At 40.0% G+C, this 24,051-nt stretch overlaps 1 protein-coding gene across 4 annotated transcripts; it reads right to left on the minus strand.

The window, feature by feature from the left end:
* Positions 1-309: 309 nt before the first annotated feature.
* Positions 310-24,038, minus strand: BEND6 (BEN domain containing 6). Of its 4 annotated transcripts, none has more exons than XM_062626133.1 (10): positions 23,936-24,038; positions 21,533-21,655; positions 11,270-11,498; positions 11,017-11,162; positions 10,423-10,521; positions 9,869-10,046; positions 8,218-8,435; positions 6,720-6,912; positions 4,793-4,931; positions 310-2,324 (listed from the first exon to the last, which is right to left on the minus strand). In XM_062626133.1, the coding sequence occupies exons 3-10, from the start codon at positions 11,463-11,465 to the stop codon at positions 2,060-2,062; spliced, it is 1,434 nt and encodes a 477-aa protein (XP_062482117.1). In that variant the 5' UTR covers positions 11,466-11,498; positions 21,533-21,655; positions 23,936-24,038; the 3' UTR covers positions 310-2,059. The 4 variants fall into 4 exon arrangements, with proteins under 4 accessions (XP_062482117.1, XP_062482116.1, XP_062482115.1 ...); XM_062626132.1 differs by having other exon boundaries at positions 21,533-21,689; XM_062626131.1 differs by having other exon boundaries at positions 21,533-21,700.
* Between the last annotated feature and the right edge of the window lie 13 nt (positions 24,039-24,051).

The raw sequence follows: 24,051 nt of genomic DNA on the forward strand, positions 1-24,051 counted from the left end.
GAGAACAGCCAGTCATGTGTGGCTCTGTATGCCTGCCCAAGCACTTCTGCACCTCCTGAGCAGCAGAACAGCTGCAACTGTGCTATATCAGCTGTGACAATTTTAAGGTTAGCGAGCCCTGGTAAGATGGGTCAACCTCTTCCACAGCTAAAACTTACCAGCTTTACAGAAGCTGGCTTCAGAACACTTATTAAAGAGAAAATAAAAAGCAAACAAAGAGACAACCCAAGCTTATGTGTCAGAGTGTACAACAAGAGGCTGATGTGAGAAAAGACCCAGAAGACAGTAAGGACAGTAAAACAGAACTAAGACATAGTAATGTTTCATTTTATTTGATAGAAAGTTGCTTCAAAAATATGATTAACTATATACATTCTTATATGCTGTACATACAGCTACATATACAAAATGTACATAATAGCAAACATCCTTCTGTTACATTTTATAGATGGTAGTTAATAACATGAGATGTATTTCATACTTGCTTTCATCCTGATCCTATCTAGAAGAAATCGATAGAGATGAGACATGAAAAAGGCTAGCAGATCACTTAATTCATACCCCAGCCCCCACTACAGTCTTCTCCACAGTGCATTTCATGAGTGCATTGTTCTAGTACAGTTAGGTTTGCAGCACTTCCCTTTAGCGAGATTTGGCTGCTAACCTTACCCATTTTTTTTCTGGCATTCAGCCTAATACTATTCCTAATTTATTTCTGTAACTCAGATCTTCAGAGTTACAGAAATCTTCCTCATATCAAGATAGATTTCTCCAGCTTGGTATTGTGGGGGTGTTTGTCGGTTTTAGTTTTGAATGTTTTTCATCTAGATTGCTTAGTTGCCTCCTTGTCATGTTTAAAATCAATTCAACTATTAGTACTCTTTGTTCTGGGGAAAGTACACTCAAGCATAAAAGCTATAATCCAAGTGTTCTCTCCTTCCCATTCTACCAACCACTGTAAACCTGAAATCAGTCAGAGACAAAAAAAATGTACCCCCCCCCCCCCCGCTCTTCCTTCTCAGGCAATTACAGGGTGTGTAACTGCCAACTGCTCCCTGGGACAAGTGGTGTCAGATCTCAAGAGGAACTGGGCAGTTCCTGGGATTTTTCTGGTCCCAGTCCAAGCGGGAATGCTCCACCCTCTCTCTAAGCAAGAGGTAGCATACCAACATTGAAAGACAGGGAGTAGAAGCTGGTAACTCAGCCCTTTACTAGTCACCTTCAAGAAATTGTCCTCCATTTCCTGACCAGGGGGATCAGGCAACCTTACCCTATGGACCTGATGTTCAGGGAAGAAGGGAGAGTGAGAGCTGCCAAACCAGTAAAGTTCCAGCAGCAGCAGGCCTGTGAGAGAAGCCACAGCCTCCACAACAAAACAGGTTATCCTGGAGGACTCTTCTCCAAGATAAGAGGGAACATGCCTTTCCAGCTTTCAGAGGTTAAAAATGAGTTGCTTCTTTCCTGCAAGCATCTTGAGAGCTGCAGTTTCATCGCCCTAAGAATGTTTAACAGCATCCTTAAATACCTATTTTATTTCTCTGCTCACGTGGCCCTGTGCTTTCTAACCCTATGCTAGCCATTCATAGGGTTCATTTCACTTGGAAATTTTTCTATTCTCTTTTTATACCTCTGTATCTTTTTAATATTAATATGCAAGAGTTTTCTCTTGTCGGAAAAGCAGTTTTCCATCAGCTCTCAAGGTGAGGGCAAGGGGATTACGGTTCCTCTTATACATTCTTTTGGCATTATTTTAAATAATATTTTTTTCTAACTAAGGGGAATTCTACTTATATTCTTCAGAGCAAGTTTACGTTTTCTGAATTACTGCATAACATGCATATATTTAATAATATCTTAAAGCCAAAGATATTAATATGCCTTTATTTTCTTTCTAAGTTGTGGGATTTTCATTTGTTTGAGAAAATAGTTCTCAGGCTTCTCTTCTGCTTACAGTATCTCTGTCCACCGTTGCTAGGCCCGTTTAGATTTTATTTCCTTTTTATTTTATACTACTCCATAATCTCCGCTGAGAATTTGAACTGGTATGAAGTATCTTCGGTTATTCCTTGTCTGAATTCTTGAGATCCTGTCCGCAACCTTGGTTGGGAGAGGGCGCTGGTGAGCTGCTGGCGAGATAGGACTCCACCTTAGAAGTGGGCTTGCAACACTCCTCCCGACCTTGTGGGGTGGGAGGTGGAGAAGTCAGGTGGCTGTCACTTTGCTGCACTTGTGCATTAGTAGCTGGTGAATCATCATCCTGCTGGTCTTGTGTACTGGGAGGAACAGCGGAAGAGATGATGCCCTGAGGAACAGCTGTTGAACCACTGTTGAGACAATTTATAACTAATCTTGAAATGCTAACATTAAATGTGCACTTACTATTGCTCTTAGTTTCTGAGCAGCAGAGTGAGTTAACTAGTTAACTAACTGCATTGGCACATTCCCCTTTTCCTTGTTTCACCTCAGCCTTATGATTCTGAGATGGTGACTTGTCTCTTTAGATTTGACTCCAAATCACTTCTCTTAAATTGCAATTGTATTCTGGAGAAAGGCAGAGGAGGTGGGCAAGGAAGGAGGAGCAGCAAAGAAGAAGGTCAAAACTGCAGTATCACCAGTTAGTAGCTTGTGTGTAAACTGTTACTAAAGGTACTGCATAACAGGATTTTCTCTTGACCCCTCTGTACTTCATTGCTGGAAGGTGAACTGAAGGCATTAACAGTGAGATTATGAGCACTTTTAAATTCTCATTTTCTTACAGAGAAAACTTGTGTCATCTGAGTTAAAGGAATCACCACTGTTATCTTAATTACTTACAGGGTGCTTAAATGCTTTTACAATGAGGAAATGAACAGATGTAAAATTAATCCATTACAAAGGCATTCAAATAAGCATCTTATTCAAGAGAGACTATGCAGGCAATATCTGCACTGGTTTCAGTGGATGCTGGACTAGATATTACATAAGTACTTAGCAATAACAGACATAAAGACATGTTTAAAATATCAAGTTTAAATTAAAAGGTCTATGGGCAGTATTTAAAAAAACCAAACAGAACTGTTATATTGCTAGCTCAAGATCCTTCTGTAAGGCTTCAGGAATACTGTGTCTGTACATGAGAAGATTAGGAATTAGCAAAATTTATGGATGTATCTGATGAGATAAAGATTTAAAATATAAAATATTTAAGATTAGTGCTTTCAAAGAATACACTCTGGGTTTCTGTGCTATTATTTTCCCACATGTGTCAAGGACAAGATAAAATACAACGGTGAGTCAATGCACACTGCATGTTGCAAATACAGAAGATCTTTGTTTACGAAGCTTTCTCATCTCTAGGTGAAAAGCACCAAGATAGTAAACTGTATTTTAGCCAGGTTGGTGCATTTGTCTATTGTTTCCAGATGGGAAAGCCTGTGTATGTGGATTCTTCCAGTAGATATTATGTGAGTATTTCTCAAGTAGTAATTCATAGACCACTTGTGGTCCATGGAGTATTACCAGGTGCATTAGAGAGGAATTTTAGTAACAAAGCACTGCTATTTTTCAAACAATTGTGTCGTAACATAGTCAAATACCTTGGGGTGGGTTTTTTGATTGGTTGGTTGGTTTTTGGTTTGTTGTTGTTATGAAGTGTCTTACAGTTGCAAATACAGATTTTAAAGCATGCACAAGATAACTGAACTAGGAAGAAGTAAAATACTACTGCAATATGGAAAGTGTAAGTAAGGAAAAATATGTTCTCCCTGTCTCACCGATTTTAATCTCTTATCCGTTCCTTGTTAATCTCTTATCCTATTCCTGAGGAGAGGCTGAGAGTGCTGGCACTGTTTCACCTCAAAAAGGGTCAAGCAGATCTACCTGTGTGTATTAATATCTGATGGGAAGGTGTAAAGAAGATGGTGCCTCTTCTCAGTGATGCCCAGTGGCAGGACCAGAAGCAATAGGCACAAATTGAAACACAGGAAATGACATCTGACATCACAAAACATCTTTTCACAGTGAGGGTGACCAGGCACTGGCATGGGTTGCTCAGAGAGGTGGTGGGGTCTCCATCTTTGGAGAACTGTACACAGCTCTGAACAACCTGGTCTAGGTGACCCTGTTCTGAGCAGCAAGAGTTGGACTAGCCAATCTACCGAGGTCCCTCTCAACCTCAACTATTCTGTGATGCATACATTTGGTGTGTGTGGGAGAACAGTACTATGCAAATATCTGACTTTACTGATGATAGGGATGGGTTCAGCAATTTCAGACTGAAAGATAAGAATACCCATAATAAGAAAAGGTTATTTAATAGTTCCGCTGTCCCAATAATTTAGATTCATCTGGCAGTAAAAGATTGCTAATGTAGCTTTCCAGCAGTACTTTTATCAGTAGGTATAAAAGAGGTGTGATTTTCCTTATCTTTACTTGTGGGTTAATTGAGGTGTAAGAGGTGACATGAAAATGGAACTGACTGGTCTTTGGAGATCCTACAGAGAATAATGCCAAAGCTAAACTAGACATATTGATCAAAGTAACTCCATGTGTTTACTTCTGTATTCCATTCCTATAATTTAATGGTCTTATGCTGCTTTATCTAGAATGTACAACTTTTTCTGTACCATAATGTTAAGCTGGACTGCTTTTTGTATTACACATTTTCATAACCTTGTACAAAAAGTATTTACCTACTTGGCCATGCCTGTATGAACACGTATCTTCATGGTAATTTTAGATTTTGTTACCACAGGATAATAAAACAAATTACACATTGCAAACTACATTGTTTTGGGTTTTTTTTCAGACTTACCAAAAGCTATGCTTCTGAAAAGCACCTGAGTTAAGATCTTTGCTTAAAATCGGCTTCTTGGTGCAATTGTTCAGTTTTTGTCCCATCATTCGTCTAATTAAAGCATCATCTGTGTTTGGAAACAACTGTTTTGTGATTCCTGCAAAATAGACAGACAATATATATGACGAATGCAAATCAGGGAAACAATCAATATGTGACCTAAAATGCATTTCTTGCATCTTTGATATTTCCAGCTACTTCAGCTTTAGCTCCAGTTACTTTGCTGTCTTCACACACTACTTCATAGGTTTTGCATGTGCCAGCTCTGCACTTTCCATACTGCTGTGCCTGCTCTTGGCAAACTCAAAGGGAGCTCCAGGGCCACAAGGGCTTCCTGTAGTCAGTGACTTGTGTTTGCTCATCCTCCCTCCCTTTGTTCTGTTCTTGATCAGAGTCCTTTTCCTATCCTTATCAGTCCTCATGCCTCTGAATCGTACAGAACTTTTTAATTAATTTTCATTTGCAGGTGATGTCGTTTTCCCTTAAAAATTCCCTTCTGTTTTGCCTGGCTAACTTCTTTTGAATGCAGTACTAACAGGACTCAACATCAGGAATGCGATTTCCTGCACCCTTTCCCTTGATTTTTTTATCCCCTTTCATTTCATTTTTAAGTCTTACAGTTTCTATCTTCTTTAAATAATCTGATCTACTAACTCACTTTCTCCAGTCTAAAACTCCCAGGCTTCCTTCTTATTTTTCTTTTTCTCCTGTATAATGCTGACACTTCTCTATTTGAATTCAAGAGTGTTCTCATTTCTCTTAACAGACTTCTTTGAATTCTCTATAGGCTCCCCTCTGTCACTGAATTCTCTGCAGCATGCTGTATTCAGTATCCTGATTATCTTCTCTGCTTCCCTTCTCAGCTTTGCCTAGACCCTTCCCCAGAATCCACCTTTAGAAGTCATTTATAGCTCTTAGCATCATAAAATTATTTAGGTTGGAAAAGACTATTAAGACCATTGAGTCCAACAGTTCTTCTCATCCCATGAAATCTTTTAAAGGTTTCTTATATATCATGCTAAAATTGTCTCATCTTACTGCCTCTAAAGATATTTTCACCCCTTCCTTTTCTCTTTGGACTTTGGTCCTTGTTCTCTAGCTAGGTTCTTCAAGACAAGATGCTTCCATAACTGGTAACTTTTGAATTTGCTGGTCAACTTCAATAAAAATGGACCAGGGTAGAAGCGCTGGAGATAAGCTGGGAGGAGAACAGGCAGTCCTGGAAAGGCAATGGGAGAAGGATTCTAGCACAGAATTTAGGCTATGTTGCTCAAGTATAAAGCTGTAGGTGTAAACCAAATAAAAACCAGACTTCATAGGCTCACAAAATAGTTTTCCTTAAAGCTATTACTTCCATCTGCATCTTTCCTATGCACCAAACTTCTTCTGCCTTAAACCTCAGCACAAAACAAATTTTGTTTGCTTCTCTGATCACTGTTCCTGTCTTCTGTACTTACTCTCTCATTTTGCCTCCAGCGCTATTTAAAATGTCAGAATTCATAACATTCACTAACTTCAGAATACAGCAGACATCATTTTAAATTCGACCTCAGTGTGTCCTCTCTTTGCCTTCCATATCTGTTAGCATCATAATCTGAGTTTGACTGTTGTAGATAACCTTTCAAAGGCTAAAAAAATTTACAATACCACTGTGCCTGAGTAGCCACTTAAATAAACCCCACAAAATTCACATAATAGAAATACTGCTGCTTAGCATTTCACTGCCAGCATTTGTAACAGATGGTTTAAATGTATGTAGCTGCAGAAGGAAATATGAAACAGCACATCACCTGAGCAGACCAGCTGTTAAGCATTACAGCCCCTCCCTCAGAGAAAGCCCTCTGTCAAGTCAGTGCCACATTGAGTAATGTTAACAAGCCATCACCTATGATCTCCTGAACTTCATTCTGATTCATAGCTGGTTTTGCCGCTTTATCCTTTGAAGAGGAGGACTTTGCACCTGTCAGGCTGTGTGTAGCCATGTATTCATGTGTATAAAGTGCTTGCATCAAGTCATTTATAAACTTTTGAGGTTTGCTCTTGTTACAAAGTGCAATCTGCCATTTTTCGATCTTGAACTGGAAGACAAAATTGGTCATAGGCATAACTATTGCAGTACTCAAGAAATATTATGTAGTATACCTCTGAAATATCTTTTTAACTTCCTTTTTTTAAATCACAATTCTGAATGGAATCTCTGTAAACTGTGTGCTTGATATCAACACTAAACTTTCACAGCACACTGTGTTTGGAACTATACACGTAGGTTGATTTTTTTTATCAGAATCAAATGTTGGAGAGGGTAAGGACCCCATTCATCCTAGCAAACACTTCTCCAAGCAATCCTTATTACTCACTAGTGGAGTCAGGACATGTTCATGCATATCTAACTCCTTCTGCTTGTGCTCCATGTGGGCTGGCTGTGCTCCAGTTCTGGCACAGATTTTGTGCAGCCTTGGGAGCATGGCACTATGCCCAAGCTAATATTCCTGCCTCTGAGCAGACATGCCCTAAGAACTGTGACATCTGGTCCTAGGCTTTAACAGTGACTTCTACATGCAGCACTTGTACAGCCTAAGCATTTGAACTCTTCTAACGGGCAGTTTTGAGATACCTTTAAGTCAGGTTAGGTTGCTTAGAAAATTAGGACTTTTAATTTCTTTGGAGATGGTAGGTCAAATTTGGTGTATTGCCATAGTCAGTCAAATCACACCTTGATAATTTTTAATAGTTTCTTTGGGGTTTAGAACCCCACAACATACAAGAATGATTTCCACCAACTGGCATGACTCAGTGCATAAGAATGTAAATTTTGAATGCAGAAGCTAGAATTATTCTTTTTGTTGCGTCTTTCTATTTTTCATGTACAGCCTTTGTGCCTCTGATTTCTCAATGATGCTCTGTTATAATTACAGAGAACAGGGGATCTTCTTCACTCAGTATACATGCATACATGTATTTCTACTGGTGTCTAACACTACAGCAGGAACATACCATTCTCCATTTACTTACTAACCATTTAAAGAGACTGCTGGTATTTTTCTTAGATTATCTCTGAAACACTATTGTTCCCCTTTGGCATCTAAAACATTAGCCTGGAAGTTATCCTTGGATCTCAGTATTTTCTTCATGCATCCCCAGTCACAGATGTGCAAAGTCACTGCAATCAAAACCAGTTTTAAAGTGGAGCACCACACTGAATTAAGTCTGGTATTTCCCATGGAAAGAGCCTTCTGCACGAGGAGCTCATTAGTCATATCATCAACAGAACAATGATAAAATGATTTTTACTGATGCTTATTTTTTATATTGGTTATACTATAGCAGTAAAATTTGTACTGTATGAGGTTAATTTTTATGCCTGAAATTACCTTTTAACTGACCTGTTTTTCTGTCTGTTGTTCCTCGTCTTCCACATTCAATGTTATTGGTGAGCTGGAATTACTGTGCATAGCTGCATATGAATCTGCTAATGGATTGTTAGATGCTTTCCAGACAGCATGTGAATGCAGAGTGGATGCAGATGATGTCACTCCCCCTTTGAGCAGTGCTTCAGCCATCCCTACCAGTTCCTCAAAATGGGTGACTGCTTGTGGCAACACTGAAATCAAATGGAAAGTGAGGAGTAAAATAGTAATTGAAGTTTTCAGACTCTAATTAAATAAGCATGTGTATTTTTGCAGTTAGGTTCCTATTACAATGCAAGAGAGTCAAACTAGTCAGCAAAGAGGCTTTAATATACTTTTTTCCTGTTCTGTCAAATGTTTACCTGCTATTCTGTTCTCCCCATCCCCAGCCTCTGTTTCTAGAATAGTATAGGTCAGTCCTCTGCAAGGCCAAGAGGAACCAGTAGTTTACACCCATCATGGTACTAAGCATGATATTTCTCTTTTTGCTATCTCAAAATCTCTACAAGTCTGTAAAGGTATCAAATATGGGGTAAATAATGTTATGCCTGATTTTTTTTTTTCTTCAAAGAAGTTGCATAGACTGCATAGATTTTGTTTTTATTTTTTAATCTATAAAGAATATATTTTAAATACCCTTTTCTTCAAGTAATATTTAATTTCAAATGCAAACTTTTATTGAGTCCATTAAGAAAAATCAATTCAGAGCAAAAAGGATGCAAGGGATAAAGAATCAGCAAGATACAGGATCACTAAAGTACAGAAAATACTGTAAAAGACTAATACAAGTGCTTACACTGCAAGGCAATGGACCTAAATGTGCCAGAGAAGATGTCAGATGCTAATAGAATGTTTAAAAATAATATTCAAAAAGGTGGAGATGAATGATTCAAACCAAGATGAATAGCATATGGAATGGGATCAGGTGGGCAGTGAAACTGATAGGCACTTGAAAAATCAGACAAGAATAGAAAAGGAGATACTAGGCTGTCTAGGGATGGTATGATGTAGCTGGCAAGGGAAGGAGCAAAAGCTCTTTAAACCTTATTCATTCACTAATGTTTTGCAATTTTGGGTTCAGTCTTGGCTGCCCCAGTGTAAGGGAGAGGGACAAGTAAGAAGAGCTTCAGAGATGATCACTAACTGATGAAGGATTCATTTATAAAAGAACCTCTGGGAAAGGACTACATTTGTTGCACCTGGAATCAAGATTACCGATAATGAGGAATTACCAAAGTAATTAGAAATTAAATCCTTCCAGAATAAATAAAATTTCAGTAGATGAAGAAAGACTGCTAGTAAATAGTCACTTGGACTGGTCAGTGGAGTGTTTGAGCTAAGCCAATGGTTATATACAGCATACAGAAAGGTTCTCTTGGGAGCAACTGACAGGATTTAGACAGATTTTTCCACTTCTACGATTGCATAGCCCCTGCGTAAGACATTTTTTCCAAGTTCTGCTGGAATTAAATGTTGCCATATATCAAACACTTTGATGCTAACAGTAGGCCTTGATCATGTCAGGTGCTTGAGCATCATAATTCCCATCCAAATGGCCTCTTATAAATCAAGCTTTTCCATGACCTTCAGGCTTTCCTCTTCATCAAAATACTTCCCCTGACTTTACCTTGAAGCATAACCAGCGACTGCCTCAGGCGGCAGTTTTCTTTCATGGTGTCTGTCAGCTTCCGTTTGAGACCTTTTATTTTGGCACACAGTTCTACCTTGGACAGTTGAAATAAAGGCTCTTCATCCTCACTGCTACTTTCACTGTACAAGAAGTTGCTTCCTGCATAAGGCTCTCTCTGAAAAACAAACCCATGCAAACTGCTATCTAGAGCAATAACAACATGAAATTAATGCATTAAAACTAACATTAAAATATATGGCTAAAGAGAATATTCTCTTTGTACACAGAATGTATAAACAAACTGAATGCATTTTAGTAATAGCTGTTTCTGAACATAGTTATTACCATTCCTCTTAACAGTAAAAATGAAATGTCAGCGTAATACATAACTGTTAGGTCTCTCTCTGTTTTCCATTCACTAATTTTCCAAGGTAGTGTCTTTTAGAACTGTCAATTTCACTAAAACAGAAAGCTTACACCCCCCCTAAATAAATACATTCCAGTTTGCTTTTTGCTTAATACATTGAAATTGCTGAAGATGAGATGTTTACCTGTTTGTTAATTAAAGATGTTTCAAGTTGACTCAGGATGTTGGCAGGAGCAGATGCCTGCAATGATTTCTTTCTCTTTATAGGCTTCATCACCTTCCCCTGAAAACAGGAGCATAATAGTGCCTTTGCATTCCTATAGAGCCTTTCACTACAGTATCTCCTAGTATACCATTAACTTTTATTCACCGTGCACTTGACATTCTCAGCATTTCTGAAAAATATGTTTGTAACTTTTATGTTTTCTTTTCCTTTATTTTGTCAGTGCCGATCTCAGCACAGTGCAAAGCTCAGAAAACCTGATCCCTTTCCTTTCTTAGGCAATGGTCAGATTTCTGTCTTATGGGAGGAAATGTAGTAGAGCTACAGAGCAGCCAAGTCTTGAACAAGACTTTTCTCTTTAAATAGCAAAGGACAAAATCTGCTGGCCTAATTAATGTGACAGGTTATTGTGCTGAGGTACTACATGAAGATGCCTACATTTATGATACATATTTTTGTATTATATTGTGAATAACCAATAATTACCAATAATTACAGTCTATTTCATTCCATTACAGACCTACCAATATCAGGCACAGAAAGACAGAAACTCACCTCTTCTTTATCCAGGTCACTGTCCTCACTTTCTGAAAATATCATTTCGATCCTCTTCCTCTTGCCTTTTCCAAGGACTTGTATTTTTGTAATTTCATCTGCTCGTAATATCTTCTGCATCATTTCCACCAGCTCTTGGGGGTCATCTGAAGTGATGGGATAAAAAAAAAAAAGGCCAAAGCACAGAAAATCAGGGAGCAAAACAACCAGATTAAAATTTCCTATCAGGCAAATGCTTCGGAACTGCACTCACCACTCATGTACACAACTTTCACCAGGTGCCTTTCTGTCTTTCTTTCTCCCACAGGCCAGTTTACTAGCACGTGCTCATTTGGTTTCAGAAGTCTTTCTAGATTGTTGTCATCACTGGGAAGGTCCTGTATCCATGAAGTCTCTCCAATTTGCAGTGAATTATCATTTACAAAATCAAACAGTGTGAATTTTTTCATTGTTAAGTGTTTTTTTCGTCACACAGACACTGCCTGCAGGATGTCATTGGAAAAATAGCTGTTATCGTGTCATGTCACAGGAAAAGCCCCAAACAACCTTCCTATTCCTGGATATTGGTAATTATCTTATATGAAAATATACTGGACAAGGAAATGAAAACTAGTCAAGCAGCATATCTCCCCTGAAAGATGGGAGATGGGTTCCTTATTACACGTACATCAGGCAGTTGCCTCCAAGACTATGCACAGAGAACAGCCTGCACTCACAGAGCCCTTGCTTCCATGTTACTATGACACCTAATCTATCTCCTGTCTGAGATCTCTGTTACTGTGACATTTGCCCTAACAAAAGTTTTCAGTCCAGCCTCTGACTGAAAGATACAGGTGTGCTAAAAATCCCTAGAATGAAGGAAAGTACTAGCTATACATGCTACTAAGAGGGATGTATGACTTCCAGAGCTGTATTAATCATGTCACAGGAGACAAGATGTTCAATTGCAGCCACAGACACCCAACTCAGAATAACGCAGGACAACTGACTGGGAGAGGTATGACACATTCTGGCAGTGGAAAATTTGACATACAAAAGAAATGACAGGACTGGAAGAGAGCTGAGCTGCTACATGAAGTGTAATAGCAACAAGGAGAACCATTGCCAAATATCCTTTGGGATAAACTAAATCCTTTGCTTAAATAAAACAATACTTTTAAAGCAAAGGGTCATTTCTGAGCTTTTTAAAGAACTGAAGTTCTGCACTGGGAGAAAGGAACAAGTTGTACTTTGTGCTTCATTTTTCTAATTAAGCTGATATGCCATATACAAAAGTGTGAAATGTAACACACACTATTAAACTCTACTGGAAATGTAACCAGTTTATTTGTTTCCATTATACTTGAAGACATTTTATACTTTAAAATTATTAAATCAGATAAACCAATAAATAGAAAATCTGATTTTGTCAAACCTTGATATTTTCTCCAGCAAACATATGCTTTAGCCTGTCAGTTCATAGAGGTAAAATACTTCTAAGGGGCTGAAATTTCATAAATTCCCAGATGTGATAGTATGACTTGTGATTTACTTGGCCTCAATCAGTCAGAAACAAATCTAGTGCCTCATGTAGCAGCTGCCAAAAAGGAAACTCAGAGCTAGGAAGGGAGAATTACGCAGGGCTATTATGTCGAAGTGAGAAAATCTGGCTGCAGTGCTTCAAGAGGCAACGTCAATTTGTTTGGAAGCCCAGCTCACCACTATTCACCACGTCTGTGCTACGCCTCAACAAAGCTGGCTTTTCACACAGGGGTGAACTTGTTAATTTGCTAAAGACAGCTGCGTTCTTGTCAACATGTTTACTGATACAATGAGGCAAGTGGTGTAAGAAATCCACCATTAAAGAGAGTATTAAATCATGCTTTTATGCAGAATGTGTTGAGTGTGCTAGTAGCAGGATTTCTAAGTACTGCCCTGATAAAGAAAGAAGACTATGTTTGCAAGAATTCATGTTAATCTTTTTAAAGACAGTTAGAAAGACTGGGAACATTCCTCCCATGTAAATAGAGAGGGATGGAGTCTGAGTATCTATGGAGAGGAAGCAGTCTGAGTATCTATGCGTAGCATGAATCACCATAGGCCTCATTCTGCCACTGATCCACGCCAAGTCTCATACCTCAGACAAGGATCATTCAAATGAACAAACGTACAGACAAAACAGAACCCAAAGAAAGAAAAGTTTCAGCATTGACCTCACTAGGGATAGGCGATGGCCAAAATGAAACAGAATATTTGCCCTAGCAACAGTATACAGGATTTAAAACATTTGGTGTATGCAATCACAGTGGGCATCAATATTCTTTGTTCTTTTTCAAAATGCTTTTGAGTATGTACCCCAGTCAGTTAACATGAAGATGTTAACTTCCACCTCTGATCAACCCAGAACAGCAATTCCCATCACACAGTTCTTCAATTCTCAAATGAAGTACTTTCAGCTTTCCTGTCCTTGGCCCTTGGCACTTGTGAGCTACTTCATTACCCTCCTAAAAGCCCATATAAGATGAACAGGATTGCAGCAAAGTTCGAGCTGCCAGTGTGCTACAGCTAACAGCTGATGGACTGACTTCTGTATTCTTTTAATGGTTCCCTGTACTCCTCTAGCAGTTTGTATGTTGTCTCTCATTTTGTATTGAGACAAATCTTCTCTGAGCTATGGACATTCTTTTGGTCTGCACTCACAGGGTTAGCAAGCAAGCCCCCGATTTCCAGGGACAGATTGAATACACAGGCTGTTCACATTATGGAGGGCAAGTGATGACTCCCCACGGCACTGGGGATATTCACATACACACTGCGCCAACACTGTGCACATTGACAGTAAGTTCAACAGCTTTTGGAAGGTATCAGACTTGTGTACATGCAATACAGCTTACTGAAATAGATGCACATGTGGACTTCTGGATGTTTGGAGCCCATGACAACAGTGTAGGGCTACTGGTAGATGCTGTGAAGCACACGGCAACCAAAATTCCCTATAGTCTTTACAACAGACAAGCACCTGGATCCACAAAAATCCATCCCATCACTCAAAGCCAGGGACAGTTTTCACCATGGTCATATCAGGATTTGGAGCTCAGCAGTTTGTCTAAGTTATCTGTAAAACTCTTTTAAGCTGTCAAGATTCTTGCCTGCAGTGGGAGGACATGCTAGTAAACAGTTAAACTGACTTCACCAAGAGCCTCAAGAGCTGCCAAGTTAAAGTACAAGCTACACGGGATGCTGAGAGAAATGAGGAATGTATTTCACAGACAGTCAAGGAGGAGGGGTGGGGTTGAAGCACTCCTTTAGCTCCTGGTATGAATCTGAAAGCCACTCAGCAGCTTCCTGAGGCTTGTGCTCAGTCCTGTTGCTCCTGCTGCTTTTGAAGGGACCAAGGCAGGAAAGCAGTTGTGAGGCAGCAACAGTAACTGGCTACACCCCGTCTCCTCTGCTGCAGCTCTGCTGGGCACCAGCAAAAACTGTTTGCATTACAGATGAAATGATAAAATTATTACATTGCGAAATAAAAGGAACAGAGTGCAATAGTTGATAGTATTTTTCTGTCATGGAGCTATTTCTTCAGCTTCTGCAATAGACATTAATCAAGCTATGTCTTTTCACAGAATTTACTGTGACAATCCATGAGCCCTGGGGATAATACTTAACTGTCTGCTGGCATCATCTCCAGCCAGTGATTAAAGGGAATGGAAAGGTAGAACAAAATGTCTCTAATGAGGAAAAGGAACAGTAAAACACTTCACTTACTGGAAGTTAAGTCCTGCCATGTTTTCTTACCCTGTTCTCCCTCTGGAGTCAATGTGAACTTTGTCTGAGTCAGGACTGCTGGAGATGCCTCCCTCTAAAATGTCTCATTTGCCAAAACAGACCAAAGGCAAAATATACTGTACCATTAGGAAAAAAAAACCCGCAGCAAACCAAAACCAAACAAACCCTGGGAACTGGTATTGACCTTACTAAACTTTTACTGCCTTAATAGTGAGAGGTTGTCTAGCCATGCTTGCCTCAGTCACCACAGAAAGAGAGGTGATTCATCTCACCCCAAGACATGTATCTAAAAGACAGCAGATGACTTACTCTCTGGAGAGCCTGCTTTTCTCCGCTGACTATCCAGAGGTATGTCTCCTTACAGAAGCTGCCACGGTCCTCATCCTGTATTAGGTTTTTCTGATTTTGAATAGTAGGATAGATTCCAGCAGACCTTCTGCTATAGGAAGCCAAAAGGATGAGGTCTTTTAATGTGCATCTGGTTCCATTTTAAATCTTTCTAATACAGTTCTGCAAGCCATCATATGAGATTTCTGACACTGAATGCTTTGTTCAGTAGTTTAATTGGAAGATATATAGTGGTTCACAAACATTACCCTGCATGCAGCTACTAACCACAGAGAGAATTAAATGACCTTTGAAAGCCACTTATGCTTTGCGAGTTACTTAATTCTGCTCTATTCCCCATTTGAAAACACTTGCTACTTATTTGAGAAGTACTGAAAATCCATGATTTTTCACTCTTCTAAGAAATCTGTCTTTACTTTTTCTTAAAGCAGGTTATTTGTAGAAGGGGTGAAAAAAAAGAAAAGAAGGAGCCATTTAATTTTAAAGCTCTGCAGAGAAAACATTAATTGGACTCTTAATTTTTACAAACATGTTAACACCTCACATTCTGCACAGATGCTACACATTTGCACACAGAATATTGTTACTAAGCAACCCCAAAAGCTAGAACAAAAAAACCCTCACCAAAACCACAAAAGTCCTTTAAAGACATATCTCACCCTTTGACTGACATAGTCTGTTTCATTCAGCCAGAGTTGGCAGATGGCTTGCTGAGATCATTAATTCTCTTTCCTTTCAGTAAACGCAGTGTAAAGTATTACAAATGTACAACATGAGATTGTATGACCACTCAATGGGTCTGATTCTGCTGTCTTAAAATAGGGCCATGCCACTGATTTCAGCAAAACAAGAAACTGTACCACAGCTGTGTAACACAGATCCCTAACAAGGTACTAACACTTTATATTATCTACCCAGTGTAACACTTTATATTATCTACCCAGTCCAGCCCTTGATAATCCCAGTTTTCTTTGAGGAAAAAAAAAACATTAATCTACATCACTCAAAACTATTTATTTCCAATTCAGCATAATAAATTGTAGTCACAGATTTGGTTTGTGTTACTTAGACTGTGGCATTTTACATTGAACTTGTCAGGACACTAAATACAATGCTGGTGTAAAACTCTTGAGCTGAGCTGAAGCCTCAAAATCCCCAGCACTCTGTGGCAAGTATATGATGGAAAACATAACCATATTGAAGAATGTTACATACTTTCTTGTGGGTTCTAATCTTATTTCCCTGATACCCAGTGTAAGGTTTACTAATGATTTCAGCAGAATTAGGCACTGTTGGAAGCAGAAGTGTTGTTACCACTCAAAAGATTTACAATGTGATATCTTAGTCATTTCATGGGAAAATATGACTTAAAAGCACAAATCTGCTCCTCTCAGCTGAGAAATACAGAGTACAGATTTTCCAAAATCATCAGTATCGCTGTGTTCCAAATTCATCTGGAAACCTGGGGGAGCATCTATGAGAACATTACTGCAACTTTCAAGATTATAAACGCACAGAAATGATCCCACTTGTCTTCCACAGGAAGGATAAAATGACATGATTTTTGCAAGTGCTATCCAACACGTCATTTCTTGACGATAAAGCACTCTCCTGGTGTGACTAGCTATGAAATAATCTGAGATACTTATCTAAACAGCGATCCTATTCATGGTAAAGGAACATCTTCTGGCCTTATTTATGCAGATAGTCTTGCTGACTTCAAAGCCTCAGCAGCATTTACAATCCACAGGATTATATGCAGAATCTGGCCCATACCTTGTCCCACAAACCAGAATCTGTTTGAGTGACCCAGGGTATTCATGAAGCCATTATTATTTTTCACAGTAGTGCCCTCCATGAGTTTTAGCAACCTAGAAGTTCTATAAAATAACATTAGTATCTAAATACGCCAAAGCCCTTTGCAGGACTGTGGCATAAATCAAAAAGCTTGAAGTTTGTTGGAAAAGCTCTGATTTTTGTATCAAAACAGTAATTTTATTTGTCATACTGAATGATAGGAAAGGATGAATAATTCATTATTAAGCAATTATATTTAGTAAGCCTTAGAAGTACTAAACTTTTGTTCTAACTAACAATTCATTCAACTAACAGTGAAACAGTGTTCATTTTAGTAAATTACAAGACTGTAACCTAGCACTGCTTTCAATGCAGGATTTAGTTCTAGATTAAGATGCCTACATTTAGGTGTCACTGTTGCACGAGGTGTCTAATTTACTACTGCAGTCACTGGAGAGCTAGGGATCAGTTTGGCTTCTGATATGCAAGTATCTAGTGCCAGTGTCCTCTGGTATTCTGCTTGGCCTTCAGCTGCTAGTCCAGAAATCCAAATCTCCCACAGGTCTTTTATCTCAACTGCCATCCCTTTGGAGATGCCTCAGCCTTCAGCAACTCAACAGTCATAAGAGTCAAGCCCTTAATGAACACAATTAAAACTCCCTGGAGAACAATTCAGCTTATTTCAAAAGCTCTAGGGCTCAATTCAGTTGCCTAAAAATAAATGTGTGGTGCAATGTTAGATACCATAAATTATTATACCTGACCTCCAACCACTTCTTCTGATGGGCACATGTCCCACACAGGGACTAAACCCTCCCCCAGGCTCATGAAGGTGGTTAATAACTCCAGGCACCTCAAATAGTACTAAACACATCAGTTCATGAAAGTGAATTGTTCTTTGCCCCCAGTGATTGAACTGAGTTTAAATAGCTTAGATACCTCACATGCTTATAAACCACCTACATTTGTTAATCTTAATCCCATACTCAGTGAAAGAGCCCCATGAAGATGCCAAATTACAAGACACATGAAGCTATCTTAATTCTACATCACAGATTAGTATCTTTATTACATAGCTATTTCAGAGCCAACAGATGGAAAACCAATACCATTTCAATTGGCTTGTTCACAAATGACATGCTCAACAAAATGTACTAACATACAAACCAACCAAAATCAGTTTATTTATTGAGCTGGATGAGACACCCAAGCTACAGGAATTTGAATAGTCACATGGAAGCTCTTTCCATGCAGGTTAATATATCCAAACTCTTAGAAGCAGTAAGTAGCCTGGGAGGAGAAACAAGTCAGCATGGCTCTGTAGAGTCCAACACTTGGCTATACTCATTCTGACCTGGCTTGGGCAATTCAACATAATACCTCTTAACAGCTCCCAAATTACAAAGGTTAAAGACCAGTGATGCATTCACTTACTTTGTCTAAAGATGTTTATGGAAAGGCAACATCATTAGGGAAAGTCTGACCACATGCAAATCTGCGCTGAGGGGCAAAACCTGCGCACTTGCTCATGCAGTCAAACATCTAAAGGCTGAAAAATAATTAGACATACTTTCCACATGCAACTAATGTGCTTTCAGATTGGACTAGTTCAAAGAAACCCACTGATAACTTGATATAAGAGTGTATAAGAGGATGAATTTTACTCTTTTTATAAGATGGCATAAGTTATCTGCTATCTTTCAATAAACTGTGCTGCTCCAAAGCATTGCTATTGGTGACATTCTGCCTTCAGCTCTAAGAGCACAGAGGTGAAATAGCAGGTAGGAAATCCCAGGCTTGAGGTCTAGTCGGTATTTAATAATCTAGTGGCATTTTAACTCTCTTTACTCATATGTCTTAACTGGCTGTCACAGGTGAGTGAAGATAGATTAGGAGTCATGCCTGTGCTTTTACTCCAAAGCTCCTCCTCAATTGCTCTGTTTTTGCAGCATGTTGGTAGGAGGGAATGAACTGCATGATCTCTGGTTAAAGAAAAAAGATCTGCATTACTGTTAAAGGTCATGAGCTAGAACAAGAGACACATACATTGTCACCTTACTTCAGGGACTATTACTACAACTAAGAGGAGCTCTGTGTACGCTTAAAGAATTGGCAGAAAGGCATTTCTCTGCAAAGACAACCTCAAACATGATTAGAACTACTTTTTCCCCTCCTGTAAAATTGTCTTTTTAGTGTATGTAGTTCAACCTAACTTTAATAAGAGCTGAACAACCAGTGTTGTATATCGGTCTGAAACAATCCTTAAACAACTTCCAATTATACACATAAAATACTAATGAAGTGCAATTCCCTCTGGAATGCAAGGCCACATTCAGACTGACAACTGCTACACTAAACACTGCCAAAAATGAATACAGAACAAATTTTAACCAAGGACAAAGGGGCATACCACTGCTGTAATAAAAAAAAAAAAAAAAGCCATAGGAGTTTTAGCAGTATATTTCCATCTGGGCTCAAGATCAGCTTCTCTGTCTGCAAAGTCAATTTATGCCCACAGAATCACTGCCAGCGTTTTTCCATCAATACTGTAAGCCATGAATGTACAGTTGCATGGCTCACAGTCCCTTCGATTTACATTCAGTCCAATAAACAGAGGGAATCAGAACATGCAAGTTGTGTGAGTTGATGGACCTGCAGAATAAGGACAATTACCTCTACATATACTAAGCAGGCAGGAATTTGGTTTTACATGATCACCTAAGACACTTGCAGACAGCAGGATGTTGCAGTCGTGGAGGGACCTAGGCTGCAGCACTGAATCACACAGTTTGGTCTTGGGTAAATCATACAACCTTTACAATTTATCTTCTTTTTCAAAGGATCTGAAATAATACATATTTTCCTAATTTTAGTGATATTGTAAGGATTAACTAATGCTAGCATGCCTTCCAAACATACAAAGCACTGTATGGCGCTAACAATTTTACATGCTTGGCAGAACAAAGATCTTCAATAATGCCAGGGAATTTAGAACATACCATTTCATGTAACAGATTTTTTTTGAAATGTGATGCTTGTATCAAGCTAGAAATTCTTTTTCTCTCAGCTGAAGAATGTATTTTATAAGCTTTAATCATCTACCACAAACTCCCACATCTTCTCATATATCATGCTTAAAGTGCTAGGACAGCATGTAACCTGTGAAGTAGAATATTGAGGGGGACGGTCAATTATTTCATAGCATAAACTTCATAATACTCATATACAATGATATTTTCTGTATTTAGTTTGCTTGCTTCTTTGGTTTCTACTGTATTTACCTTTTTATTAGTAAATCAAAAAGTAGATTAGGTTCCTGTTTGGTTAGAAAAAAAAGCAAATATTTTGTTAAGAAGTCTTAGATGATTAAAGAACCCTTCTAACCAGTTAAGGAGTCACTTAAGCAGAACATTTTACTTAATTATAATTAAGTAGTAGAAACACAGTTCTTAAAGCATAGCTACATAGCAATGAAAGGAAGTTATCTTTTCACTTCCTCAGCAACTCTTCTGAAATCATATCATGTATCATCTCCTATTCTCATGTCCACATCACCAGATCTAGCATGTGACCTCTTTCTTTTGGCTCACTGATACAGGGGCCCTTATAATTGCAGAATGAGGTCCACAGAGCCTGAATCTGCAGGAGCAGAGAGTTGCCTGCAAGGAATTGTGGAGTGCCCTTGAATCCCATGGCTCACACCGAGGGAGGTCAGCAGATGTCTGCAGACATGGTTTCTCCACTCAAAATACCATCATATTTTCTTTTTACGATTGTTTTTTCCTCCTTCCAGCCTAACCCACAGTACTCAGAGTTTCTTTTAAAAACCACTGCCGAACCTCACTTAAATTTACACGGAATACACTATTCCATAGATTGTACTGTACTTCTGCATATGTGGCAATGGTAAGGGTAAGGGATGAAAGTACCTCTGCTTTGCTGGGCAAGACTGCTAAGTCAGAACAGGTTATCATGAAAGGCTAGCTGAAAGAATATTTCAGGTCAACTCTGCCTTGTATCCCTGCAGGAAGGCTGCTGCTGCTGCTACAACACATTTCCAGCTCAACTCTTCCATTAAACTGCAGAAGTTTGACATAATTTCTGTGCTGTTCCTCTCCGTCACGCAACTTGGGAAAACTAGTAAATAACTGCATTCTAGAGTGACTACAACCAGAGAAACACCCTCCTGTCCTGTCCTTTTCCACTGCAAACATTTGCTGCTCGCCTGTTTGCTGTGGAGTCTCTGAAGCAGAACTTTTTTCTTCATCCCTCTGCCAAAGTAGTTATCACCACCTCCTCCCTCAGCATTGCTCATGTAAAAGGCTGCTTCCATGCCAAAAACTTCAGTTATGCCTGTGACTCTGTTGCTGCCCTGTTTCCCTCGGATCCTCATCAAAACAAACATCTGCAGGATGCTACCTCCCACCTCCTCGCACCTCCACGTCATGCGTACTCTGAAATGGCAACAGTACCCCTTATTTATTTCAGGGTTGATGGCTGCCTTCTAAGATTACAAAACCCTCTTGGATTTACTTAATTCAGCCTCTTCTGACCTCCTATGCCATTCCACACACTCTTGTCACAGTCAGTCGCAACCCTCTGTTACCTTCTTTTACTTCCTCTTCTCTGAAATAGCTTCACCTCTGGGATTCTCGGAGGTCAAATCTCAGCTGAGAGGTTTTCTTTTAACCTTCTCTCTTCATTCCTTTTCTCTTTTCTGTTTATCATCCTTAAGATTTATGAAAAGTTCCCTAGAAAACATGCTGTAAAGAAGCTTAGATTAAAAAAGCTGTATATGTAGAGCCTCTTGTAATTTCTCTTTATTACTATTTGAGAAAGAAAAACAAACAACAACCCAACATCTACCCACAAGTAGTTTGCTTATATTAATGTGAAATAACTTCACCAAACTTAAACTTTATTCACCATAGAAGTAATGTTTTAACCACACTACCACACCCTGCAGTATTTAACAAACAGAGCAGCAATGAATATAAAGCAAGCCATAGCAGCAGTTTGGTGTACACGTGAGACAGTTGACTCAGAAGCCTGGAGCAGTAGCTCTCTGAAAAAATCACACACATCAGCATTTCTTGTACTAAATGGTACTCTCTTTTGCATTTGAAAAACAACTACTAAGCAGTTGTCATGAAGACACCAGTGAGCCCTCAGTTTTAGAAGGGAAAAGCTATAAACCTTAAACCAACAAGCTAACACTAGAGATTTGTCTGTCAGACGTTTTCTGCGCACTGTTACCCGAGAACAATGTGAAAATAACCGTTCCCTCTCACTTCTCTGCAATTTACCGTGCAGTCACTGCCGTGGTACCTTTCTTCTACCATCCCTTCTGAAACAATAGATCAGTGCAGAGCCAAAGGTAGTGAAAAGTTTCCCGTTCCTACAACGCACTGCAGCGAATCAACACTGCAGCAGGGCAGCATGCTGCCAGGAGGATCACTCTGATTTGCTTCATGTTACACTGAGGGAACATGAACCATTTGAATGATCTCCAGGTAATCTGCATTAAAACCATTTTACTGCAGTGTACTGCGGTATTAGGAAAGATTTCAATATCCCACCACGTGATCCAAGACAACCTTATAGCATTTGTCGGATCCCAGGCAGCAAGGGAAAGCTTTAAATCAGAGGCTGCAACGTAGCAACTTTCCATGTTACAGAGCAACACGACAGGCTATTCTGGCTCACTACGCTGGCGTACAGTGTGAAATGATACAAAATTCCTGGAATAAAATATTACAGACCTAAAAGCCAACTCTCTTTTTGCTCTCTTTACTTAGTCCCCCAACCTGGTATCAAGAGAATATTTCAATGAAAATGTATTTCCCTCATATTAAGGGTACAGTGAAGTGTTACAATGTTATTAGTATTCCAGAGGCCATTTTTCCCTCTTCTACTTAAGCTACCACGGATATGTTTCCCACTCTCGCCTTCCAGCTTGTATATATTTTGTAGTTAATTCAAATCTTCACATATGCTTTTCTATATAGTTTTATAGCAGTCATAAAGCAGTAGCATTTCAATGTTCTTCCAATGTTTACATATAGAGATTTTCAATATTTCTATGAAGTTATAGAGTCACAGAGTCATACAATGGTTTGGGTTAGAAGGGACATTTAATGGCCATCTAGTCCAATCCCCCTGCAATGAGCAGGGATATCTTCAACTACACCAGGCTGCTCAGAGCCCTGTCCAACCTGACCTTGAAATTTCGAAAATGTTTCTCAGATTTATTTGCTCACATTAAGATGCATGAAAAGAGCACGGATTTTGTCTCGAATTAACCTAACTTTTCCCTCAGTAACACAGGCAAGCACACTACCACAAACCGGTACCTGGATGTATTTTCAGCACCTGAGTTTTTTTTTGGCTTTCAGTGGTACGAGGGAGATTAGAACTGCAACTTCAAAGGCCTCTGAAATGGCCTGAAGTACGGAGCGCCACCAAAGTAACAGCTACAGAGGCAGAGGCAGTGACATGGGTGAACCCTGTTACTATCCGCATTAGCAACCCGCACGCGCCAGAAGGTTTGTGCCACGCTTGACGCCTCAGCTCGGCCCGCAGTTCGCTGCAGTTTACTGCAGTACGAGGGTACACACAGGGTATGGTCCCGCCACAGCCTCCGCTGCAGCACCCCCTGCACCACCCAACTTCCACGCAGGAATCCCCTTGGCGAGCGCTCGCACCGCACACCGCCCAGAGACCGGTGTCTGCCCTGCACCTCGCATCCGGGGCAGCCGGCGGGGGCTCTGGCCAAATCACAGTCCCAGGACCTGGGGTCGGCCAAACGCGCGGGCCCTCTCGGACGTGTCCTGCCAGCGCTCCCCAGCCCCTGCCCCCGCGACAGCGCGGACACCACACCGCGATCGGCGCCGCCGCAGAGCCCCCCTGCCAACGGGCACAAGCCGGCACGGGCGACCTCTGCCGCGCCCCGGCCGCCCGGCCCTCTCCCCTCAGGTGAGCCCGGCAGCGCGGGAAGCTGCCTTCGTACCTGGCAGCGGCCATTTTCCGCCTCCCTCTGTAGCAGCTCCGGTGCGTGATGTCAGCTGCCGCCCCGGCCCAGTCCCCGCGGCTGCGGGTTGCTTTGCGCCGCGCCGCGATCCTCCC

Source organism: Pezoporus occidentalis, unplaced genomic scaffold (genome assembly GCF_034315485.1).
Source record: "Pezoporus occidentalis ecotype Australia unplaced genomic scaffold, CSIRO_AGI_Poc_V1 ctg29, whole genome shotgun sequence".
Classification (NCBI taxonomy): Eukaryota; Metazoa; Chordata; class Aves; order Psittaciformes; family Psittacidae; genus Pezoporus; species Pezoporus occidentalis.

Coding starts and splice junctions, on each gene's coding strand:
- BEND6 (XM_062626133.1), bottom strand. CDS start 11,465: ATGAAAAAATTCACACTGTTTGATTTTGTAAATGATAATTCACTGCAA. Junction 10,047..10,422: donor CATCTTTAATTAACAAACAG/GTAAACATCTCA, acceptor TTTGTTTTTCAG/AGAGAGCCTTATGCAGGAAG. Junction 2,325..4,792: donor TTTCAGAAGCATAGCTTTTG/GTAAGTCTGAAA, acceptor TTGTCTCAACAG/TGGTTCAACAGCTGTTCCTC.